Source organism: Myxine glutinosa, chromosome 1 (genome assembly GCF_964187855.1).
Source record: "Myxine glutinosa chromosome 1, kmMyxGlut1.1, whole genome shotgun sequence".
In the NCBI taxonomy this organism is placed as follows: Eukaryota; Metazoa; Chordata; class Myxini; order Myxiniformes; family Myxinidae; genus Myxine; species Myxine glutinosa.
Window position 1 is genome coordinate 161,075,071 of NC_136261.1, and position 25,635 is coordinate 161,100,705.

The 25,635-nt window shown below is 47.3% G+C and overlaps 1 protein-coding gene across 1 annotated transcript; it reads right to left on the bottom strand.

Moving 5' to 3' along the window:
• Window positions 1-47: 47 nt before the first annotated feature.
• On the bottom strand, window positions 48-25,635 carry LOC137419096 (uncharacterized). The gene is made up of 5 exons (XM_078771019.1): window positions 25,518-25,635; window positions 24,468-24,649; window positions 20,485-20,719; window positions 297-519; window positions 48-156 (listed from the first exon to the last, which is right to left on the bottom strand). Exons 1-5 carry the CDS (start codon window positions 25,633-25,635, stop codon window positions 48-50), a joined length of 867 nt encoding a protein of 288 aa, XP_078627145.1.

Genomic DNA, 25,635 nt, shown 5'->3' on the forward strand with positions numbered 1-25,635 from the left:
ATCAGAAGAAAAATGAAAATTTTATTCTATCAGGAAAGAAAACCAATTTATTTCTCTGTTGGTACACAGAAATATTTCTTGCAGGATATTACAAAGCCAGCCTTTTTCTTCAAGGCCTGTATCTCAAAAATCTTTCGAAGTGCCACCTTTCTTCCTCTGACGTGGCAAAGGAAATCTTGTGTCGACAGAAAGCAATTTGAGCTATAGGCCTGGCAATAGGTACAGGTGGAATCAATAAAGCATCAGTAAGTGGCCCATGTGGTACCATAAATGGTGGGCGGATCATCATATCTTGCCTGAAGCCTAGGCCAAAACCTAGTTCCCCATTTGCTGCTGTTAATGTCTGTGGATGGTAGGGAAGGTATATTTGGCCTCTATATTGAGACGGTGTTGGAAAAAGAGGAGTGTCACGGGGAGATGCAGAAGGGAAGATGTACGAGGCAGATACATCGTTGTTGAAGACTGCTGCTGACCTTTGAAGAATAATATTTTCTCCATCGTCAAACCTAATCAGATTACCTACAAAGGGAAAAATAAAGGAAGAATGAGACACTGTTCAGATTTAAAACTAGAGAGGTTCCAGGGAACCTGAACTCAACTGGTCTATATCAATATGGTTAGAATATGCATAATAGAACCACAAACTATATAGTTTATATGTGCTAAAAATATATAACAAAAATTGATTTTTCAATATGGCCGCCCTGCCACGCCCATTTTTGGGCGTGCAACGCCAAAATGCAATCCCAAACTAGTTTGTCTTAAAGATGCTGCATAACAAGTTTCATCAAATTTAATCAATATATGTGACTTTTAGAGCGCAGACGTTGAATTGTTTACAGACGACAGACAGACAGACAGACGGACGACGGACACTGGGTGTTGACAAAAACTCAGCTGGACATAGTCCAGTTGAGTTAAAAAAGAATATTTATATGACGAATCAAATACGAGTTGTTATTGTTGCTGTTGTATAGCCCTGGACAGTTCTCTCAAACAAGCTCACGGCACAGAGACAGCTGATCAATCTCACAGGAGCGACCTAGAGATCCCCTTCCTGGATGGTGTACTCCCGCCTTCACAAAGTCAGGACCACGACAGAGTTCGAAAGAGAGAGGGAGAGACAAGAGGGAGGGCCAGTCCATCGGCACTCTGTCCGTGACAACTCTGCCCTGACAAATCCAGGCAGCAGGGAAGAATGGGGAAGATTTGGCCCCCGACTTGCATTTGGGGTACAACCACTGCAAAGAGGCGCTCCCAATAGTGGTTCAAATTACAGTGCAGTTGTTGTTGTATCGCTCTGGACAGTTCTCCCAAACAAGCCCGTGGGCAGGGAGACTGCCGATCGATCTCACAGGAGTGACCCGGAGATTATCCACATCCAGGATGGTGTACAACCTCCTTCACAAAGTCAGGGTCATGACAGAGTGAGTGAGAGAGAGAGAGAGAGAGAGAGAGAGAGAGAGAGAGAGAGAGAGAGAGAGAGAGAGAGAGAGAGAGAGAGAGAGAGGAGAGAGAGAGAGAGAGAAGAGAGAGAGAGAGAGAGAGAGAAGAGAAAGAGAGAGAGAGAGAGAGACTTTTTTGACTTTTGAAGTCCTTTTATTATCAAAATAATACAAAAAAATGTATTTATATCTTTACACCAATCATAAATACATGAAAAAGCAATGAAACGAAAAGGTTACAGAAGTATCACGGCACACAATTTGCCAAAATAAACCATTAACTTTATACAACCTACAAAAATATTACCAGTTGGTTCTCACGAACCTCACACAACCCTTCATGCCACCAAGTATTGGTGAATTCATCAAGATTGTTTGCATCCTTATAGAAACAAAACTCTAGTTTAAGTCTTGCTGACACGAGGGCATTGAAAAACAACATTACATTGCATTCTCCGGCAGGTTTACCGTTCAATTTCTCCCTTCTTGAGAGATATATTGCCAGCTTGGCTGTTGCGACAAGAAACCTCATTAACATATTTTCCTTGCTTGACTTGGCATTAAAGCCGAAAATAAAAGAATGCAACGAGAAAACAACCTTCATTCTGTGTGCCACAAGATTAAACCACCGAAACAAAGGAACCAATCTCACACAATTAATGAAGGCGTGGAACACGTCCTCCGTACATATGCAGAATGGGCAACGTGTGGATGTAGGAGAGAAATGGTTGATTAACTTATTGGAGGGGACTATCCAGTGGATCAGTCTCCATTGGAGATCGCCAGATCTTTTACTTATGAGCTTGCTATACATGGAGTTCCATACAGGTTCAGATGGGGGGTCCCACAGGCAACAGTCTCTTCCACCGGATTATTCCATTTAGCGGCGTATCCCCCAGCAGTAACTTGACACATGACTTGTATAGCTCTTTACTGCTAGTCTCTTGAAAGGGGCTTATCCCCATGCTAACCGGGGGTAAGTCTTCCAACTTGAAGTGCACCAGTAACCCAGGAAAAACCCACTCATCGTGCAATGGTTCGAGCTCGTGGGACCAACATACTCTCAGCCGTACCCCTATTCATATCACCTCTCTCAACACTTTTGCAGTCACTCTTTCGGACCGAATTCCTGCTAGCTCGGCTACTTCTCGAGCTGATTTCCACCCGCAACCTGAAACTTGCCGGAGGTGCCATACTTTTGTGATGCCGGCAATTATGAAATGCTGGCAGAGGTCCCTACTTTTGGGTATGTTTGGGAAAAGCCGATTGCAGAACAAAGGCTCTTGTGCAAACATATGGATGTCGTAGTTGTCTTCTTGACGGCACACTGTGAGGTTCTGCCAAGCATTCAACACACTCTGATAAAAAACAGGAAGAGGAGATGTGTCAACTTGTTGAAGCAGGACCAAGAAACATTCGCGGCCATATCCCAGCCCACCAGCTTGCCGCAAAATGTGGGTGGCCAAAACATGGTTTGGTAATTGTTCTTTCACCAAAAGTTTTTGCACAGTGCATAGCCGAAAGGCCATTATGCGGCTCCTGATGTCGACCATACTCTGGCCACCCTCGGCCAATGGACGGCATACAACGTTTGGCCGTAACCAGTGATGCCCTCCCCAAAAGAACTCCAACAGTTGCCTTTGCACTTCCTTCACCAAGCCTTCTGGTGGTTGCAGGCAGATGAATCTGTGTCACAAGAAGGAGGCGACGAGGTTCTTGACTACCAAAACTCGGCCCTTATACGAAAGGTGAGGCAGGGCTCTCCTCCATCTACTCAATCTCTTTTTTACGTGTTCAGCGACACCTTCCCAGTTTTTCTGGCCGTACTGTGGGGATCCAAGGAACACTCCAAGATAGCGAACACCTCCATCCACCCACTTTAAACTTGCAGGAAGGTGTATTGGCGGGTCTTGCGCCATTCTAGATGCACTGTCCCTGACAGAGGGAACCCATAGCGCTTTGCTCTTTTTCCAGTTGCACTTCAACGAGGAAGCTAAACCAAACAAATGTAGGCACTTAGCCAGAGCTGCAATGTCGTTATTGTTTTTAACAATGATTGCAACATCATCAGCATACGCCGATACGACAACTGGAGGATGATCAGGAGATATACTCATTCCAGAAACGTTATTCCTTAGTAACACGAGAAGTGATTCCATTACAAGGGTGAACAGTAAGCCGGAGACAGGGCAACCTTGCCTTACCCCCCTTTGAACCTGTATGGGAGAACAAAGCTCATTGTTCACCTTAACTAAACTGAATATATTGTTGTACAATAAAGCAATATAAGTTCTGAAATTATCTCCACATCCACAGGCTTCAAGCACATGATTCAAAAAGACATGATCGATGCTATCAAAAGCCTTTTCTAAATCAAGAAAAATTATACCAAAGTCATTCTGCACACAGTTGCCATCTATGAGATCTCTAATGAAAAATATGTTATCATACATAGATCTACCTGGAATACAATAACTCTGATCAGGGTGAACCAAATCGCAAATTACCCTTTTAGCTCGATTCGCCAGAACTTTTGAAAGGATTTTATAATCAGTGCATAGTAGAGAAACAGGTCTCCAATTCTTCATTTGTCGCAAATCACCAGCCTTTGGAAGAAGGGACATCACCGCTCTTCTCAAACTTAAAGGCAATTCTCCATGAGTCAGTGATGATTCAAGAACATGCATCAGTTCTGGACCTAATAGTTCCCAAAATTCCACATAAAATTCAGCCGGCAGACCATCGATTCCAGGGGCTCTTCCCGAGTCCATTCCAGCCAGGGCTTGTGTTAACTCCTCGAGCGTAATTGGCGAGTCCATATCCAGCCGCTGGGACTCGGTTAACGAGGATAGGTGAGAGGTTAAAAGTCTCATTGTTTCATCACAAACTACCTGTTTTGAAAACAGTTTGGAAAAGAAGTCTTGAACACATAACCGTCTGTCTCTGGGATTTACAACGACAGCTCCGCCAGGATTAATTACAGAAAAAATGTTCTTGGGTGCTTTACTGACAGAGTCCAGACGAAAAAAAGCTTTACTAGGGGTATCTAAAACCTTTAAGTTCTTAACCCTTAGTCTGAGCAACAACCCTGCTGCTTTCTCCTGGATTAACTCTCTCAGCTGAGTCTTCTTTTCTAGTAATAACTGGAAGTTTCTTGCATTATTATTTTTAGCAAGTTTACCTTCGAGCTGTACAATGTCAGCTTCCAAACAAGTCATTGTTATATTCTTAACATTTGTAATGTTTGCTCTGAACTATTGACAAAACACCCGAATCTGGGCTTTCGTATTGTCCCACCAAAGATTAACTGAAGAAAAAGAGGGCTTTCTTTGGATTTGATTAGCCCAGAAAACTTGGAAGGCTTCTTTAAATAGACCATCTTCTAGAAGACTGGTATTAAATTTCCAGTATGCACTTTTATTTATTGACTGAGGAAAAAGAAACCCCATGGTTACTAAATGATGGTCTGAGAATATTGACGGAAAATAATCTGGAGAGACTATAGCGTTTCTAAAAGGTGAGTTTATATACCATCGGTCGAGTCTCGCAAAGGACACTCTTCCTCTGGTGATGCGGCTCCAGGTGAACTGAGGTTCATTGGGGAAAAGTACCCTCCATACATCTAGCAAACCCACCCGAGAAAGGAAAAGGGATAAATCAATACATGATTCGGGATGAGGTTCTGCCGAGTTCCTGTCCATTACAGGTTCAAAGGTACAGTTGAAATCACCCCCGATACACACACATTGGTTTAGATCAACTGTCTGCAGGTGATTAATCACAGACGCAAAGAAAGCCTTCCGTTCTGTGCTCTCACTTGGTGCGTACACATTGAATAATGTGAAATGGAAATTATTAACCTCCAGTTCAAGAGAGCTGAATCGGCCTTTAATGATCTCCTGGAAGAGGATTGACTCAGGTACTAGCCCTGGTCGAAGTACGAAAGCAACACCTGCCGAAAGGGAAGACAGGTTGCTAAAAAAGCACTGTCCCCCAAAAACGCGACACCAATCATATTCTACGTTTTGGGTGATGTGCGTTTCCTGCAGTAAAAGTACATCGACATTTTTGCGCCGAAACAAACTTTGCACTTGAGCTTGGCGGTTTGGGTTTGCACCTCCACCGTTAATGTTCAAGGTGCCAAAGGTAATTTGCTTCATTCCTTATCAAAAGGTTTGATTGGGTGTTGCGAAATCTCAAGACTGGCTTTTGTAATAAATTTCCTGAGTCGGTGAAATTGTGACCTTGTTAGTGGAAATTCTTTGCCCTTTCTTGTTATTTCCTTTGCTGATTGAATGAATGAACCTAAATCAGGAAATGTATCCCTGATAACTACATTTCGCTGTCTGTAGGTTTCATTCAGAAAGGAGAGTACGAGTTGAGGAGATATCATTGGCTGACTCAACTGAGACTGAGACAACTCGGGCACCTCGTCATCCTCATCAGATTCCGACAAGTCTGACAAGGTCCCTCCAGGATCGAGGATGTCGGCCTCCGTGGTCACTATGGGAATTGTCAGTATCTCTGGGGATTCGCTGGAGAGCTCCACTGTGCAATCCACGATGCCATGGTGATATTTGTGCTCGTCAGAAGTTGAAGCCTCGGGTTCATCCTCTTGTGGAGCACAATCTACCGAATCGATGAGTGACTCGGTAACACAGTTTTGAATCTGCATCGGTGGAGCAGCACTGTGGAGGGATGAGTCAGTCACTGTCTGCTCGTTCACAGTGACTGATGTCAATGATCGTAATGGTTCGTTCGAGGGTTTATCAACGTATTCAGCGTTGCAACTTATTTCACCCATATAGCAATTTGCGTCCACAGAGTTTGTACACAAACTTTCAGACATATTATCCTCAATTGCAGCACCCGATTCACCATCCTTTTTTTCAAACCCGATGGAAGCATGAGGAACACATTGAGGTGTGTGTTCAGCTACACTGGCCTTCTCCAATACCACCTTTTTTGGATTACTGGTAGAAAAATTATCAACCGACGCCCTTCGTTTTTTAGAACCAATAATAGGGTCCTCCTCCATTCCTTCACTACATGAGGGAATCGCAGCAAAGGTTGTGCGAGTTGGGGTCGCTTCGGTTTCTGTGACAGGAAGTGAAGTGCGATCGTTTTCTAGACTCGGGATATGCCCATCGATGCTGCTATTGTTCGTCTCACTGCAGGAGGGAACAGCAGGAACCGGCAAACTCACAGGATTAACTCCAGTCGGTTTAATAGGAACACGAGTATTATCATTTTTACAATCGGTGTATGCGTGGCCATTTTCCCCACACTTTGAACACGAAACCTTGGGACAAAAACGTTTAACGTGACCAAAGGCTCCACAGTGAAAGCACGTTAGTGAGGCTGACGAGGCATACATTTGATACTCCCGATCGTCGGATTTTACTTTAAATGAAATATTTAACCCTGTATCATCACCACGATCGGGAAGTACCATGTAAACTTGGCGACGGAAACTCATAACGTGTTTTATCCTCTCGTCTCGGCTCTTCAGAGGGATCATGGACATTCTCAACACAGCTGTTCCATAACGAGAAAGGACTGACATTAGTTTGTCGTTTGATCTAAATGGTGGTACGTTTGATACAACGATTTTCATTGCTGGAGTATCCATGGGGGACGCTAACATAAAAACACCACCTTCTGTGGTTAAACCTGCACTCACGACGTCGTGAACAAAGTTTTCTTCGGACAGGAAAATAACAACTTTTTGATTCATTCGTGAGGCAGCTCGGACATGCTCGCACCCGATTATTTTCCCCACTGCGAGTACCACATCCTCAGTGAGGACTCCTTCTGGTGGAACACACACAAATGCATGCTTCCTCGTTAGGCTATCGAACGCCTCTAACCGAGAGCGTGCATTCGCCATACCAGCGAATTCAACACCCCCCACTTGTCCGAACCGGACAAGAAGGTATCAAACCTAAATAATCGAACTAAAGTAAGTAATAAACGTGCATTATAAGCACAAAAATGGCTTACAAAATGCCGTCGAAGCCAGTAGGCCGCACCCAAAATGGGCCCGCTCTCAATCCTCTCTCTCTCACAGACAAAGGTGTAGAACGGATGAAAACAAAATGCCAAAGTACACAGGATAGGAAGGAGAGGGAGGGGGAGGGCAGGAGAGGAGGAAAACTCACAAAGAACTCACTACACCACAGAGCAGTTGCTCACAGCCGCCATGACGCCACGCCCACCACAAACGGCCTGCAGGGGGCGAGAGAGAGAGAGAGAGAGAGAAAGAAAGAAAGAAAGAAAGAAAGACGGGAGAGAGACTAGAGGGAAAGGGCCGGTCCATGTGGACTGATTGGCACTCTGACCGTGACCGCGCTGCCCTGACGAATCCAGGCAGCAGGGAAGAATGGGGAAGATTTGGCCCCCGACTCGTGTTGGGGGGGGGGGTGGGGGTTGGGGTGGTACAACCATCGCAAAGAGTTGTTACTTCATTATTCACGCTGTGTATTAGAGATTGCAACTCATGCTCCTCATGATAAACAGATAAACCATTTTTATTCCAGAAAAAAATTGGTCATGTATTTGGAAAAAAAACGACAATTCAATATCAACTATGCACCATCATTGAAATTTCAACACCAAATTAGCATTAAGTTATTCTTAAAGATGGATGAAACTTGAAGCAACAACTGGCTGGAGTGCATGTTTATATCCACTGTAATCACACGTTCTACTGTCGTAAATCGACAGATTTTCACATGAATCTACAAATTTACTCAAGGGTTTGTAATTGCCCCATGTGCGAAAATCCGGGTAAAGTAATTATTGATTCACTTTGTCTGTCTGTTTATGAAAAAGAAAATACTTAATTTCAATTTAATGTTATATTTTGAACACTGTAGAGTGTAGACCATGAATCGGAACATAAATCGGAGAACACAAATCTGAAAATAAACTTTGGCTCTAAATTTGGCAAAATGTACAGAATGTTGTCCTGATTGCGTGTGCGCACAGAGTGAGGGAACTTTTTACTTGGCCTAAAAGTGGTCATGGCAATCAAACAAAATTGAAAATCATACCAAACAGGAAACCTAGTTTTTAGGGACGCCATAAAGGACACAAACAACAGGCATGAAAAACTAATTTAAGTGTTAAAGCAGGTGGTGTAAAAGGCAGTGCATCAATGGCGGTAAACTTCCAAAATACGTTTTTTTTCTACAGCCTTTTAAAAATATTGTTTAACAGTGCTATGGTTAGGGTTACGGTATGGTTAGGGTTAGCGTTGTGGTAAGGCTCGGGTTAGGGTCACGGGAACTGCACATTCGTGTAAATGCACTCGGGTTATGGTTAGCGATTTAAAAACAAATCATATCACAGTGTGTAGGGGATTGCTGCCATTTTCAAATGTTGACCCATCTTGTGTTTTACACATTTCAGGGACGGATCTACGTTTTTTTAAACTGGAGGCAGGGAATAGGTCCCAACAACGAGCAATGTGACTATCACTTCAAATTTATGTGTTTTTATTCTGATATAAGGAATGGAGGTAGGTGGTACAGTTTCAGATTTTGTGGAGTACTGTAAGCCTATCTTGTGTCTTTCCTATTTTAGGGGTGGTCTCGACTTGGAAATATGGTGACAAGACTTTTTTAAAATATCAAGCAGACACTCAGGGTTAGTCCAAAGTTTGTCAGAATTAGAAAATTCATGTGATCATGCATGTGATAATGTTTATAGGCATGGGTGTACATAGATGTAGTTTCAAATCTTGACTTTTAGATCAATCAACCCCAAATTGCAGCTCTGCCACCATTCTTATGCCGCATGCTAATATTTGTAACTGTACCGTCTCTGCTCCTGGAAGTCATGTCAGCACTATGCTGTTATTACTGACTGTCCCCTGAGCAAGTGCACTTCAAGCTAACTTTACCACAGTTGCATCACCCACTGCACGACTTCTTCAGTTGCATGCATGTAAGAGTCCATAGCATGTCTTAGATGCTTCTGGTCGAGTGGACCAGAGACTTTTAGGCCATCTCCAATGTGAAGGACTTGGCAGCTGTGGATCAGGATGCAGGCAGAGATTCCAACAGTTACTCTGATAGCAGATGCGCTTGATGTGTTGCATAAGGGAAGCAAAGGCTGTTGGGATGTTCTCCAGTGAACAAGACTTCTGTGCAAATAGTTGTTTTCTGGCATTGTTCACATCGTCAAGTTCACTTGTTCTACAATACAGAAGCACAAAGAACTGTAGCAATGACACTGACCTGTCGCTGATGACATTAGGCATACTGACTAATTCCAATTGCTTCAGCCACCTCAGGATACACATTCTAGATGTCCAATGCTGTCTTCTTCCCTATTCCAGTGAAGGAGGACATGTTATTACAACCTGTCAAAGCATGGGACAGTGGGAGAGAAGCTGACTTCCTTGGACCCATGGATGCAGCAATGCCATGAATGGGTACAAACCGAAAGTTATTGCCAACTCCAAAGGCTACCCACAGCTCATGAGGCTTGAAGTCATTCACTACTGCTACTGCTAGCATGGTGACATCAGTGTTAACTGTGCGTATCATGAATTTCTTGCACTCTTTCTTCATGGCATCTGGTCCATGCACATAGCTTCTTCATGTGACCATGGTGCATGTATTGCTGAAGAACAGTGAACACTGTTCGCTTCATTACCCTGCGCTCACGAAGCAATAAGCGGGGTTAAGCGATTGGTTGCTTGTGTACATGTGGCATACAGTCACGTGAAAAAGTAAGTACATCCCATGTAAAGTTTTGACTTTTTCAACATATTTCAACATACAGCTATTTGATCTTCATTTCAACAATATTGATAGATAAAGGTGATATAACATAACAAATATCATGAAACATTTACATTTTGTAGTCCATTGTGTAATTTAAATAAACATAAATGCAAATTTCGCATGTGGAAAAAGTAAGTACACCCCTACATTTATCACTACTTCAAATACCTAAAATTAGAATCAGGTGCACCAGCTCAGGTGCAAATGATTAGAACATCGTTAGAGAAGATCTTGGAGGAACCTGTCTTATTTAAATCTCAGACATTTAGTTTGGTTTGTTCTTTGTTGTTGAAGTGTGCGGTGTCACCATGCCCAGATCAAAAGAGCTCTCCGAGGCCTACAGAAAGAAGGTTATAGATGCCTACGAGTCTGGGAAGGGATTTAAAAAGATCTCCAAACAATTTGAAATCAATCATTCGACTGTCCGGAAGATCATCTACAAGTGGAGAAGATTCCAAACAACTGCCAACTTGTTCAGGCCAGGCCACCTCAGCAAATTCAGCCCGAGAGCAGACCGCAAGATGCGGAAAGAAGTCTCTAAGAACCCCCAGAATGTCATCACGGGACCTACAGGTAGCTCTTGCCACTGTTGATGTCAAAGTGCACGAGTCTACCATCAGAAAGAGGCTGCACAAATTTGATCTACATGGGAGGTGTGCCAGGAGGAAACCTTTGCTGTCCAGAAAGAACATCAGTGCAAAACTAAAGTTTGCCAATGAACACCTTGGCAAAGACCAGCACTTCTGGAACAATGTGCTCTGGACAGATGAGTCAAAGATAGAGCTATTTGGCCACAAGAACCTGATACCAACTGTAAAGCATGGTGGTGGAAATATTATGGTTTGGCGCAGCTTTGCTGCATCAGGGCCTGGGCAGCTCACCATCATAGAATCCACTATGAATTCTTCATTGTACCGGAGGGTGCTTGAGGATAAAGGGAGGCCATCTGTCGGAAAGTTGAAGCTCAACCGAAGGTGGACCTTGCAACATGACAATGACCCTAAACATACCAGTAAATCCACCAAGGAATGACTGAAAATAAAGAAATGGAGGGTTCTGGAATGGCCAAGTCAAGGGCCGGATCGAAATCCCATTGAGATGTTGTGGGGGGATTTGAAACGAGCTGTGCATGCAAGAAACCCCTCAAACATCGCACTGCTGAAAGAATTCTGCATGAAGGAGTGGGCAAAAATTTCTCCCAGTAGATGTCAGAGGCTGGTAGACAGTTATAACAAACACCTACTTGAGGTTGTTTCTGCCAAAGGGGGCAATACCACCTATTAGAGCCAAGGGTGTACTTAGTTTTTCCACATGCGAAATTTGCCTTTATGTTTATTTAAATTATACAATGGACTACAAAATGTAAATGTTTCATGATATTTGTTATATTATATCACCTTTATCTGTCAATATTGTTGAAATGAAGATCAAATAGCTGTATGTTGAAATATGTTGAAAAAGTCAAAACTTTACATGGGGTGTATTTACTTTTTCACGTGACTGTATGTACGTATGTACGTACGTGCGTGGCTGCATTTTTAAAATTCATTTTCTCGGCAAACGTTGGTCCGATCGACACAAAATTTTCGCCTGTAGATTGTTTTGATTGATAAATTATGACGTCATAAGTCACGTAGTTGGTTATGCACTGCCCGGGTTTTTCTCGTCAGATTTGTGTTACTGACGATGACGGACATTAGCGTGGAAAGAAAAGATGTCTGAGGCGTTCGGAATCCTAGTCGATCCTTTATTCCAATTGTGACGAACCAAACCTACTCATCTCACTTCCGGTTGCACCCGGTTCCAAAAAACCCTCGAACAACCCGAGCTCAAGTATATTTACATACTACAAGTGAAAAGCCTGTCGGAAATGACAGGTTGGAACAGTTTATTTGACAGTGCAGCCTCTTGAGCATACCAAAGTCTGAAGCCTTGGCCTTGTGTCAGGTGTGCCTATATCTTCTTTATTTATTGGACATCCTATGGACATAAATGAACACTCGTTTTACTCTGTGCACGTTGCACATCACATGCAGCAAATTTCACCTTCCTGTGCCATGTATTTATTGGTATTTTAAAAAACGCCTCAGTACACCGCCCTTGAGGCTTGGTTTTCAAGCCACCGTCTACAATTCCAATAGAAAAGAAATAATTACTCTTTTATGGAAAATGTTTTTCGAGTTTGCTTTATCCTCAAAAATAGACATAGTGAACACAGATTTGTGTTAAAAGATTGGCCTTTAAAACCTACCTTCATGAATGGGGACTGGCATCTGTACAAACACACAAACTGACATTTTGTTTTATTTGGTAGATACCAAGAAGGCAAAATGATGCCATTACAGAACCCCAAATTATTTTAAGAGTGCTTTAAAAGCGAGTTTCCCTTTTCGGATGCAGGTTGTGACCACAGTGCGTGCGGTCATTCTTGTTTTTTCACTTTCACCTTGATTGGCGCAATTGAGCCTTAATATACACAAAAGTGGTCGTTACATATCCTAATAATCAATCTATAATCAATAAAGCTATGGATATTGGGTGCATGGATGATGTGGTATATGGGCCATAATAGCAGTGGGCCATCTTAGTAGTGTGTTTAATTAATAATGGTATTTTTGTTCCGAATGAGTGCGTGAGGCGAGAGTATGCGCTCTACGAGTACCGTTATAGTTTAGTGATTGTACTTGTAGCTTGTCTTTTGAAGCATTCTTGGCTGGTGGGCTGCTGAATATAATGGTAGCTGACTCTTTGGTAATTTGTCTTTTATGGATTTGTTAATATTTCTCACAGTTTCTACAACTGATTCTTCCATGATGTCTTTTGTGTCCCTCTTGTGACATTAACTTGCACACAATCTAAGACTATGATGTTATGATGGATAATGTTTTAAAATCATTTGAATTGCCAAACCTATTGTGTCTTTCACAGGGAAAGATGTAGTTATCAGTTACAAAATTTTTTTCATGCATGTATTAAAAAGGAGATTTAAACTAATAATCACAATGTAGTTTGCTCCTCTGTGTGTCATCCTCCTTCCCTTTAAACAGTCTTATCCTCCCCATAAAATAGGCAAGATATACAGTAAGACAGGCCTACATCTGAAAAATAATATACTGAAGGAACTGCGCTCCAACGCGAGTCGAAAGAATTGACGCGACCAAAGACGGAATTCGTCCGAGTTGCTTTATTGAAACAAAACAGCTCAGGTATTCTGACAAGCCCGTTTATCGGGCAGCAATATATATACACATTTATGTCGGGAAGTTTGCCCGGCAAAAGCTATACCGGGCATGCCCGGGTGTCAAGGGCGAGCCTTGGAAAGGCGAGTCTGGACCTGCCCGGGCGTGTTTGGCTGCGGCCTGGCAAGTCGAGGCTGGGCGTGCCCGGGCGCTCTGGGCGAGCCCTGGAAAGGCGATAGCGGGCATGCCCGGACGCTCTGGGCGAGCCCTGGAAAGGCGATAGCGGGCATGCCCGGACGCTCTGGGCGAGCCCTGAAAAGGCGATAGCGGGCATGCCCGGACACTCTGGGCGAGCCCTGGAAAGGCGAGAGCGGGCATGCCCGGGAAAGACGAGACCGGGCGTGCCCGGGAGGTTCGGGCGTGCCCGGGAACAGTGAGTCCGGGCATGCCCGGGAGAGGCGCGTCTGGCCGTGTTCTGGCCGGTGCAAGGCGATTGTGTGCATCCAGCGGTAACCGCTACACACGCCCCTCCAGAATCGACCTGCACCGGCAGGGTCAATTTAAGGGGGGTCCGGATGACCCGGCCGAAGCGACCCCTGGAGGGTCGTGGGGAGGGGTCCGACGTGGTGGTGGGTGGTCGAGCGGGGGGAACTGTGGATGGGGGGCGGCCTCGCCACGGAGGAAGGGCCAACCGTGGTGGTCGGTCGACGTCCATGTGCGCCGGTTTGAGGCGGTCCACAGAAATCCGGTCCGGCCGGCCTCCGAAGTCGACGATGAAAGACTTGTCGCCCCGTCGCAGGACCCGGAAGGGCCCGTCGTACGGCGGCCGGAGTGGCCCCCGGTGCGCGTCATGACGCACAAAGACGTACTCCGCTGTGCGAAGCGCCGGGGGGACGTAGGACTGGGGGCCACCGTGGCGGGACGTCGGCACGGGGGCAAATCGTCGGGCGGCCTCATGGAGGTCCGAGCGCTGGCGAGCGGCGGACCAGGGACTGGTAGCGTCGGGCACGAATTCGCCGGGGACGCGGAGCGGCTGGCCGTAGACGAGCTCGGCGGCGGACGCCTGGAGGTCTTCCTTGGGGGCCGTGCGAAGGCCCAAAAGGACCCACGGCAGCCGGTCGGCCCAACCGTCATCCTGAAGGCCGGCCATGAGTGCGGCCTTCATGGAGCGGTGAAACCGCTCGCACAACCCGTTGGCTTGGGGGTGGTAGGCCGTGGTGCGGTGCAGCGTGACCCCCAACGAACGGGCGACCGCGCCCCAAAGCTCAGACGTGAACTGTGGGCCGCGGTCGGACGAGATGTCCGCTGGTGCGCCAAAGCACGCGACCCAGGTGGCGATGAACGCCTGCGCCACGTCGGCGGTGGTGGTGGAGGCGAGGGGCACAGCCTCCGGCCACCTGGTGGTCCTGTCCACCATGGTGAGCAGGTGGGTGAACCCCCGCGAGGGGGGCAGGGGACCCACCAGGTCCACGTGGACGTGGTCGAAACGCCGTTCAGGCATGGCGAAAGGTGCCAGCGGGGCCTGGGTGTGGCGGTGGACCTTGACCCGCTGGCAGGCCGTGCAGGCGTTGGCCCAGTCGCGGATGTTTCGTCGAAGGCCGTGCCAGACGAAACGCGCCGACACCAGCTTCTGAGAAGCTTTCCGGCCCGGGTGAGAAAGGCCGTGGATGGAGGCGAAGATGCGGCGCTGCCAGGAAACAGGCACGATGGGGCGAGGCTGGCCCTGGGAGACGTCGCAGAGCAGGACGGTGCCCGCGAAGGGAATGTCGGCCAGGCGGAGGCCCGTGTCCGCCGCACGGAGTGCCTGCACCGAGGCGTCGGTGGTCTGGTCGGCCGCCATGAGCGCGAAGTCCACGCAGAGGTGGACCGCGTTCGCGTTGGCCCGAGAAAGACAGTCGGCCACGGCGTTGTCTTTGCCGGCGACGTGCCAGATGTCCATGGTGAACTCCGACACGGCGGAGAGGTGGCGCTGCTGGCGGGCCGACCACGGCTCCGTGACCTTAGCCATTGCGTAGACCAACGGCTTGTGGTCGACGAAAGCCGTGAACGGGCGGCCCTCCAGGAGGTGTCGGAAATGGCGAACGGCCAGGAATAGCCCGAGCAGCTCGCGGTCGAACGTGCTGTAGTTTAACTCGTTCGGCCGGAGTTGCCGGCTGAAAAAAGCGAGTGGCTGCCAAACCCCGTCCACCCATTGCTCATGGACGGCGCCCACCGCGTAGTTGGAGGCGTCCGTAGTGAGGGCAATGGGCGCGTTGAGCACCGGGTGAGCCAGCAGCGTTGCGTCGGCGAGGGCCCGTTTGGCGCTGGCGAAGGCCGCGTCCATGGCCGTGGACCAAACAATGTCATGCTTGGCCGGCTTGCCCCGGAGGGCCTCATAAAGGGGCCGCATGAGCTGAGCAGCGCGGGGCACGAATCGGTGATAAAAATTCACCATGCCGAGGAACTCTTGGAGGGCCTTGATGGAACGGGGACGCGGGAACGTGGTGATGGCCTCGACCTTGGTCGGCAGCGGCACGGCCCCGGTCTTGGTGATGCGGTGGCCCAAAAAGTCAACGGTCGTCGCGCCGAAGTGGCATTTGACCGGGTTGACAATTAAGCCGTGCTCGCTGAGGCGACCGAACAGTGTTCGGAGGTGGAGGAGTTGCTCGGCGCGGGACGTGCTGGCGACGAGGATATCGTCCAGATAGACGAAAAGAAACGACAGGTCGCGCAGCACGCCATCCATCAAGCGCTGGAACGCCTGGGCCGCGTTCTTGAGGCCAAACGGCATCCGCAAAAATTCGAACAGGCCGAACGGCGTGATGACGGCCGTCTTCGGGACGTCGGCCGCCCGGACAGGTACCTGGTGGTAGCCCCGTATCAGGTCAATTTTCGAAAAGATGACCCGTCCCGCCAAACGGGCGGAAAAGTCCTGAATATGCGGGATCGGGTACCTGTCGGGGGTGGTAGCGTCGTTGAGACGGCGGTAGTCACCACACGGGCGCCATCCACCCCCCGGCTTTGGCACGATGTGCAGTGGCGAGGCCCACGCGCTATCGGAGCGCCGCACGATGCCGAGGTGCTCCAACGCGTCGAACTCGGCCTTCGCCACGGCGAGTTTGGCCGGGTTGAGGCGGCGGGCCCTGGCGTAGACCGGCGGGCCCGTAGTGGGTATGTGGTGCTCGATCCCGTGCCGCACCGCGACGGCCGAAAACGTCGGCCGCGTGAGGGCCGGGAATTCCGCGAGCAGGCGAGCGAACTCGTTCGCTGCCGGGAGGGCGCACGCCAGTTCGGTCGGCGCGGAGTTGCTCATCGTGCATGCCAGGGAGCTGAAGGTCTCGGCGTTGACAAGGCGACGACGTTTGACGTCGACCAGCAGCCCGTGCGCGCAGAGGAAGTCGGCGCCCAGCAAAGCCATGGGGACGCAGGCGGTCACAAAAGTCCATTGAAAACGCTGGCTGCCGAAGCAGAGGGTGACGACGCGTGCGCCGAAAGTGCGTATGGCTGAGCCATTAGCAGCGACCAAAGAGGGGCCGCAAACGGCGTCCCGCCTGTCCTGCTCGGAGGCGGGTATGACGCTCAGTTGGGCGCTGGTGTCACACAGGAAACGCCGCCCAGACGCTTTGTCCCGAATAAACAGCAAGTTGCCCGAGTGGCCGGCGCTCATGGCTGGGAATGAACGCCGGCCCGGCCGTTTCCCGACCTGCCGAAAGTGCACGGGGGCCGGCACGTCCGAGCCTTGTGTCCGAACCTGGCGTGGTAATAACACCACGCACGGTCAGGTGGAGGCCCCAGCCGTCGTGTCGGAAGCGGGCGGTGCAGCGTGGCGGCCGGCAGTTCGGCCTCCAACCGCGCAGGGCGCTCGGGCGTCGTGGGCGTCGCCTCGGACGGCGGCGGGCTCCAGGTAACCACGCCGATGTGCTGGCCCGCCGAGGAGATCTTATCGGCTTCCCTGGCGAGGGCGCGGGAATCCGTGATCAACGTGCCAGCCAGGGCGAGGCGTACCGGGTGAGGCAGCTGGCGAAGGAACAGCTCACGGAACAGAAAATCCGGAGAGTGCTCACCGAGCAACGAGAGCATATAGTCCATGCGCTCTGACGGGCGCGTGTCGCCGAGCTCGGGCAGAGCGAGCAGGCGCCGTGCGCGTGCTGCCGGTGAGAGGGCGAAAGCGTCGAGGAGGAGTGTCTTCAGCGCGTCGTATTTGTCAGCAGCCGGCGGGTGCTCGAGGAGGCTCAAGGCGCGGGCCGCGGTGGCGGAACCGAGCGCCGCCACAACATGGTGGAAGCGGGTGTCGTCCGCGGTGATGCCTCGCAGGGCGAACTGGGAGTCCGCCTGGGCGAACCAAACAGCCGCGTGAGCCTCCCAGAAGGTAGGCAGTTTAAGCGTCACTGCCGTATCCATGTCGGTAGGTCACCAATGAAGGAACTGCGCTCCAACGCGAGTCGAAAGAATTGACGCGACCAAAGACGGAATTCGTCCGAGTTGCTTTGTTGAAACAAAACAGCTCAGGTATTCTGACAAGCCCGTTTATCGGGCAGCAATATATATACACATTTATGTCGGGAAGTTTGCCCGGCAAAAGCTATACCGGGCATGCCCGGGTGTCAAGGGCGAGCCTTGGAAAGGCGAGTCTGGACCTGCCCGGGCGTGTTTGGCTGCGGCCTGGCAGGTCGAGGCTGGGCGTGCCCGGGCGCTCTGGGCGAGCCCTGGAAAGGCGGTAGCGGGCATGCCCGGACGCTCTGGGCGAGCCCTGAAAAGGCGATAGCGGGCATGCCCGGACGCTCTGGGCGAGCCCTGGAAAGGCGAGAGCGGGCATGCCCGGGAAAGACGAGACCGGGCGTGCCCGGGAGGTTCGGGCGTGCCCGGGAACAGTGAGTCCGGGCATGCCCGGGAGAGGCGCGTCTGGCCGTGTTCTGGCCGGTGCAAGGCGATTGTGTGCATCCAGCGGTAACCGCTACAATACCTCATATTACCATCCTCATGTTTCCATTTTAAGGCAAATAGTGGCACAAACTTATTTGAATGTTGAAGTCAGTTTACTTGCTTTTGATATTGGCCTCCAAACTTCTAAGATAGGCAAGACCCAAGATGGGTCCAAGGCTAAAAATGATATCTGAGCCATGAAGAATCCCCATGGCAAATTTCATGCTTTTATGGCAAAGTGCACAATTTTCCAGATTAACAGCAGGACTATTGTGGTGTTTCATATGCAGGCAGGTGCATCAATGTGTGCACTGTTCATTGAAAGGACGAGAACCCAGAAACATTTTAATGTGATTCTTCACCATTGAGAGATAGGCCCGAAAACGATATATTGTGCAATATCTCAAAATGTTATGGACAGATTTGGACGAAACTTGGTGGACAGGTTGGCTGTGTGGCAAGGAAGAATTGTTTAGATTTTGGTGAAGATCTGGATCCAGATACTAGCATTTTAAAGTGATTCTTCACCATTGAGAGATTGGCTCATAAACGATATATTGTGCAATATCTCAAAATGTTATGGACAGATTTGGACAAAACTTGGTGGACAGGTTGGCTGTGTGGCAAGGAAGAATTGTTTAGATTTTGGTGAAAATCTGGATCCAGATACTAGCATTTTAAAGTGATTCTTCACCATTGAGAGATTGGCCCGTAAACGATATATTGTGCAATATCTCAAAATGTTATGCACAGATTTTGATGAAACTTGGTGGACAGGTTGGCTGTGTGGCAAGGAAGAATTGTTTAGATTTTGGTGAAGATCTGGATCCAGATACTAGCATTTTAAAGTGATTCTTCACCATTGAAAGATTGGCCCATAAACGATATTCACCAAACATATATAGTTGTGACATATACCGATGACATATACAGTCGTGGCCAAAAATATTGGCACCATTGCACTTTTTTCAAATAATGCACCATTTCTTCCAGAAAATTGTTGAAATAAAAAATTATTTTGGGATCTACATATGTATTTCTTTTGTTTGCAGTGGAACAAAACAAAAAAAGCTGAAAAAATTACGAAATCTTGGCTTATTTTATTGCCACCTTTTAGAAGTTGTTAGAAAGCCCGCTTGGAGTTTGCAAAACAACACCTAAAGGACTCTCAGACTGTGAGAAACAAGATTCTGCGGGCTTTCATGTGTCTTTCACTGAGGAGAGGCTTCCGTCTGGCCACTCTGCCATAAAGCCCAGATCGGTGGAGTGTTGCATTGATGGTTGTCCTTCTGGAAGTTTCTCCCACAGCCACACAGGATCTCTGGAGCTCAGCCAGAGTGACCATCGGGTTCTTGGTCACCTCTCTTATCAAGGCCCTTCTCCCCCGATTGCTCAGTTTGGCCGGGCGGCCAGCTCTTGGAAGAGTCCTGGTTGTTCCAAACTTCTTTCATTTAAGAATTATGGAGGCCACTGTGCTCTGGGAACCTTAAATGCAGCAGAATTTTTTTTTGTAGGCTTCCCCAAATCTGTGCCTCGACACAATCCTGTCTCTGAGCTCTACAGGCAGTTCCTTCGACCTCATGGCTTGGTTTTTGCTCTGATATGCATTGTAAACTGTGAGACCTTATATATACAGGTGTGTGCCTTTCCAAATCATGTCCAATCAATTGAATTTACCACAGGTAGACTCCAATCAAGGTGGAGAAACATCTCAAAGATGATCAAGAGAAATGGGAGGCACCTGAGCTAAATTTCAAGTGTCATAGCAAAGGGTCTGAATACTTATGTCAATGTGATATTTCAGGTTTTTCTTTTTAATAAATTTGCAAGACTTTCTAAAATCCTGTTTTCTCTTTGTCATTATGGGGGTATTGAGTGTAGATTGATGAGGGAAAAAATGAATTTAAACGATTTCAGCATAAGGCTGCAACATAACAAAATGTGAAAAAAGTGAAGGGGTCTGAATACTTTCTGAATGCACTGTACATACACAGTCAGTGGAGGGTATAACCATTGTATAGATGGTGCACACAGAAGGGGGTTGGGGTTGAAATGTCCACCATATCAGCCTATGTAATAAATAGATGGTCAATGACAAAAAACAGCTCGTCACCTGACCTTAACAACTTACTTCACCTTGAATGTTGATCTGCCTTTTCTCACCTTTGCTTCCTTTCTCTTTCTCTCCATGCTCTTTTCTTTTGTCTGGTCCGTCATGGTTCATAACATCATAGTCTGTGGAGAGGACGGGATCCTTTTCAAGCTTTTGACCACAAGTGTTTGCAGGCAAGGTGTCATTCTTGGTGGTTTTTTCACAAGCCCTTCTCCTCAAACTGGAGACATGAGAATCTGCACACTGTCTCTTACGAAACTTGGCCCTGCGGTTTTTGAACCATACCTGGTATTTGGGGTAAAAAAAAGTGGAAATATAAAAAAAGAGTTGCATTTTAAATAGATAGATAGCTCGACTTCACAGATTGTGCATCACTTTTTACTGTAGTTCTGTGCTGCAAAACAGATTGTACATCCATGCCCATAAATCTTATTTAAGCTTCAGTTGTGACTGACAACACTTCTTCACATTTTTAGAGATGCCCTGAAACAACTTGCCTTCGCCTCATGGAAGGCAAATCCAACGGAAGGTAATCTCAGTTCCTTTCACAAAGCTCGGAACAAGTGTGTGTCTACCCTCAGGAGAGCCAGGAAACAATATCTCTCCACTCTCAAGACTGAACTCTCAAACCTGTCTCCCTCCTCCAAATCCTGGTGACATCTGTTCAAATCTGTTTCTGGTGTTTGTTCCCCTTCCATCCCCTCCCTTACCTCAAACGGCTACACAGCTGACACCGTACGTGAAAAAGCCGAGTGCCTCAAAATCTTGTGTCGCAAACCCATCATCAATTTGGGTTCAGACCAGGTCGTTCTACTCTGGACATGCTGCTTCTGCTGCCTCAACAAGGGATGGAGGTCCTTAATGCCAAACAGGAAATCAGAGCTGTCTCCCTTAACATAGTCATGACCAAAAATATTGGCACCCTCGCACTTTTTCAAATAATGCACCATTTCTTCCAGAAAATTGTTGAAATAAAAAAATATTTTGGGATCCACATATGTATTTCTTTGGCTTGCAGTGGAACAAAACAAAAAAAGCTGTAAAAATTATTAAATCTTAGCCTATTCCACACAGAAATCCTAAAATGGCTCGGACAATATTATTGGCACCTTTTAGAAGTTGTTAGAAATAATGAGATTTCAAGCAGGTGATTCTCCTTTACTTTGGAATTGAACTCACCTGCGGTGAGTTGCAGGTGCCTGCGATATAAAAATCACTCATTCAACCAGTTTGAATCGAGAAAAGGAGTCATTCTGCTGTTTTGTGTCACTGTGTGTACCGCAATGAGCATGGAGAAAAGAGAGAAAACCAGAGAATTGTCTGAGGAGGTCAGACACAAGATTGTAGCCATGCATGGACAATCTCAAGGCTACAAGTTCATCTCCAGAGACCTTGATGATCCTGTGTCCACCATACACAATGTTATCAGGAGGTTTAAGGCCCATGGCACTGCAGCCAACCTCCATGGACATGGCCGCAAGAGAAAACCTGATTGAAGATCAGGATTGTTTGTATGGTGGAGAAAGTACCTCGATCAACTGCCAAACAGATTCAAGCTGACCTTCAGACACAATGTACGACAGTTTCAACTCGCACCATCCATCGCCAACTCAATGAAAGGGGGTTCGGTGGTACAAGCTCACTGCTGAGAGAGAGACATAAGAAATCCCGACTGGAGTTTTCCAAAACACACTTGAACAAGTAAATATCCTTCTGAGAGAATGTCCTGTGGACAGATGAGACCAAATTAGAGCTTTTTTGTAAAGCACATAATCTCTATCTTTACAGAAAACAAAATGAAGCCTTCAAAGAAAAGAACACCTTCCCTATAGTCAAACATGGAGGAGGTTCATTGATGTTTTGGGGTTGCTGTGCTACCTCTGGCACTGGGTGCCTTGAATGTGCTTGGCATCATGAAATCAGGTGATAACCAACGCATTCTGGAGTGCAATGTTCAACCCAGTGTCAGAAAGCTGGGTCTCCGTCGAAGGTCATGGGTCTTGCAGCAGGACAATGACCCGAAACACACTTTAAAAAGCACCCAGGAATGGTTCAAAACAAAACGCTGGACTGTTCTGAAGTGGCCAGCAATGAGTCCAGATCTAAATCCGATTCAACACCTGTGGGGAGATCTGAAAACAGCAGTTGGGAGAAGGCACCCTTCAAATCTGGGAGAACTGGACCAGTTTGCACAAGAAGAGTGGGCCAAGCTGCCAGTGGAGAGGTGTAGGAAGCTCATTCATGGCTATAGGAAGCGCTTGACTGCAGTAATTTTGTCCAAAGGCTACCAAGTCGAGGGTGTCAATAATTTGGTCAATGCCATTTCTTTTTATTTTCTGATTTAAAAGTACATATTAAGTTATAAATCAAAAACAAAGGTTCTGTAATATTAACAGTGAAATAAAGAATTGTGGAGACCAAATACTTTTGTTAATGTCAACTTATTTTTAGAGAAAATTGTGAGTTATTTGAAAAAGGTTCAAGGGTGCCAATATTTTTGGCCACGACACTATCTCGTGCCTTCAATACGGTCTGGCATCCCACCCTGCTCACCAAACTCTCCTATTATGGTATCCATGGAATCCTCCACACATGGCTTGCGGACTTCCTCTCTGGTCGTCGGCAACTTGTAGCCCTGAATGGAATTCTCTCATCTCCCCTTCCTGATCAGGCTGGAGTTCAACAAGGTAGTGTTCTGGGCCCTGTGCTTTTTCTGGTTTTCATCAATGATCTCTCCAACTCTCTGGAAAATCCTCTCTATCTTTTTGCTGATGACTCCACTCTTTGCCGCTCCATATCTCAACCCTCAGATCGGCAGACAGCAGCCTCTTCCCTCTCTGCAAACCTGGATAAACTCACAAACTGGTCAAACAAGTGGAACATGTCTTTCAATCCTGACAAATCTCACACTCTCACTATGTCCATCTGCACAACCCTCCCATCTGCTTTCTGAACAATCCTCCTAAAGATGTTCTGTCACTCAAGTTTTTGGGTGTCACTATCAGCCATGATCTTTCCTGGGAAAACCACATTTCCAAGCTGGCCTCCAAAGCCAGTTGCCGACTGGGCATCCTACATCGTGCGAAGTCCTTCCTTGGCACACCTGAGCTCCTCACCACATAAAAGGCTTTCATCCGCAACTCAATGTGATACTGCTTTCCCCTCTGGGCTGGTGCTCCTGCCTCACACCTGGCTCGGCTTTACGCTGTAGAAACCAAAGCTTTTACAATCATTGGAATCTCCCGAGATGAAGCTGATTCTGAGGGCCTATCACTCGCTCACCGCAAGCAGGTTGGTGGTCTTTCTGTCGTCTACCGACTCCTCTCTTGCCTTGATCCCCCAGCTCTGTCTGTGCTCTGTACCCCAAATATTCCTGCAGGACGCACAGAATCTGCCAGCAACCCTCTTCTGGTGAAACTGACAAAATCAAGACTCTCTGCTCACCTTCACTCTTTCATTCTTTTTTTCCCCCCCACCTCTGGAACAAACTCCCACACTCTCTTAAATCCCTCTCCTCCCTCCAAGTCTTCAAAACAGCTGTTCACCACCATCTCTTATCTTTCTCCATCCAAAACATTGATATTTTCTACCCCCGTTAAAACACCCCAAATCCACGTCTTTCAATATCAAACTTTTTTCCTGAAATTCCTAGTAGTGTTCATTTGCTTTATACCATGTACCCCTTCCCTCCTCCCCTCCTCCCCCCCCCCCCCCCCCCTACCGTCTCTCTCCCTTCCACAGATCTACCATATTCCCTGTTCTCTCCTGTTGTTGTGCTTCTATGCTTTCCTCTCTCTCTCTCCCCCTCTTGTCTCCCGCTCCCGTTATTGTATGTTTTATGTGTCCTTGCATGTTTTCGTGTTTAATGTGTTCGCTCTTGCATGAGCCTTGACTCTGTATACAAAAAAGGCAAACTTTGCAAGATTGACTTGTGGAAGATGCCTCATCAAGGTCTTTCAGGTTAGTGGATGGACCTACATGTAAAATAGTTGGTACTTGAGATTAATCAGCCTGTAGAATCACACATGTTTACCTGAACTCGAGCCTCAGGAAGTCCAGTTAACAATGCGAGGCGCTCCCTTCCCCGCACGTCTGGGTAGTGACCTCGCTGAAAGGCGCTTTCTAGTGCCGAAAGCTGCCGAGAGGAGAATGCAGTACGACTGCGGCGTTGTTTGCTGCCCAGGCTGACACCTGCCGCAACTTCTGCCAGAATTACTGTTGAAGATAAAAACAAATTGCAAAACTGGAAAAGATGCCACCATGGAGAGAGCATAAAATGAATATTTAATCCAAATATTGGATGGATGTGGTAGGGGGTACTTCAGTATCTGCCCATCTGCAGTTACAAAAATATATAGTCCCTCCAGATGCTACTGCCGGGATATCTCGTAAATTATTTGGAGCCATTGAAGAAGTTATAAATAAGTCGCTAATCCCATAACCTCAAGATGGTGGCAAGCGAGACAGCAAAGTGGATCAAAAAGTAAATAATTGTGAAATTTATAGTTGAATAAAAGATCAGGCCTGTTGGAAATGACAAATAATTAGCCACACAATGTGACGATGATTGTCTCTCAAGGTTGTACAAAGGTCCAGGTCAAATTTGAACCACCCACGCAAGAACGTCACAAAACTGTTTCACCAAGTATATTGGTAATTCATGTCTGCTTTGGTGCTGAGTTGTCTCGGAGATAATTAGCGATCAAAAGGGATTGAAGGAGAAGGTAATTTCATGGCTGTTTTGGCCCATCAAGACTGCACTAGATCCACATTACAGCATGCTTGTAGCTTGTCGTTTGAAGGATTCTTGGCTAGTGGACTACTGAATAATTATAGCTTATTTTTTGGGAATTTGCCAATTTCAGGCCTCACACATCGTGACAGCTTTCCCTCAACAAATATGTTGTACCGTTGCTCCCCCAATGCTTATTTCTATTCAGAAAATAATTTCTAAGACGCACACCGACTGGGGTCTGTATTTGCAATAATTCAGGTAGCACTAATTTATTTTCTGGGTGCTTTACAGATGTGCAGATACAGTAGGTGCACATGGCATCCTGTTGAATGAGTGTACACCTGTTACCTGGGAGTCGATCGCTGAGTGCGAATGAAGAAACAGGATGATCATTGTGTACCGGTATGAATGTAGGAGTGAAGGCTCCAGGAAGAGGGAGTGAAAGTCTTGTGCTCAGGTGAGCCAT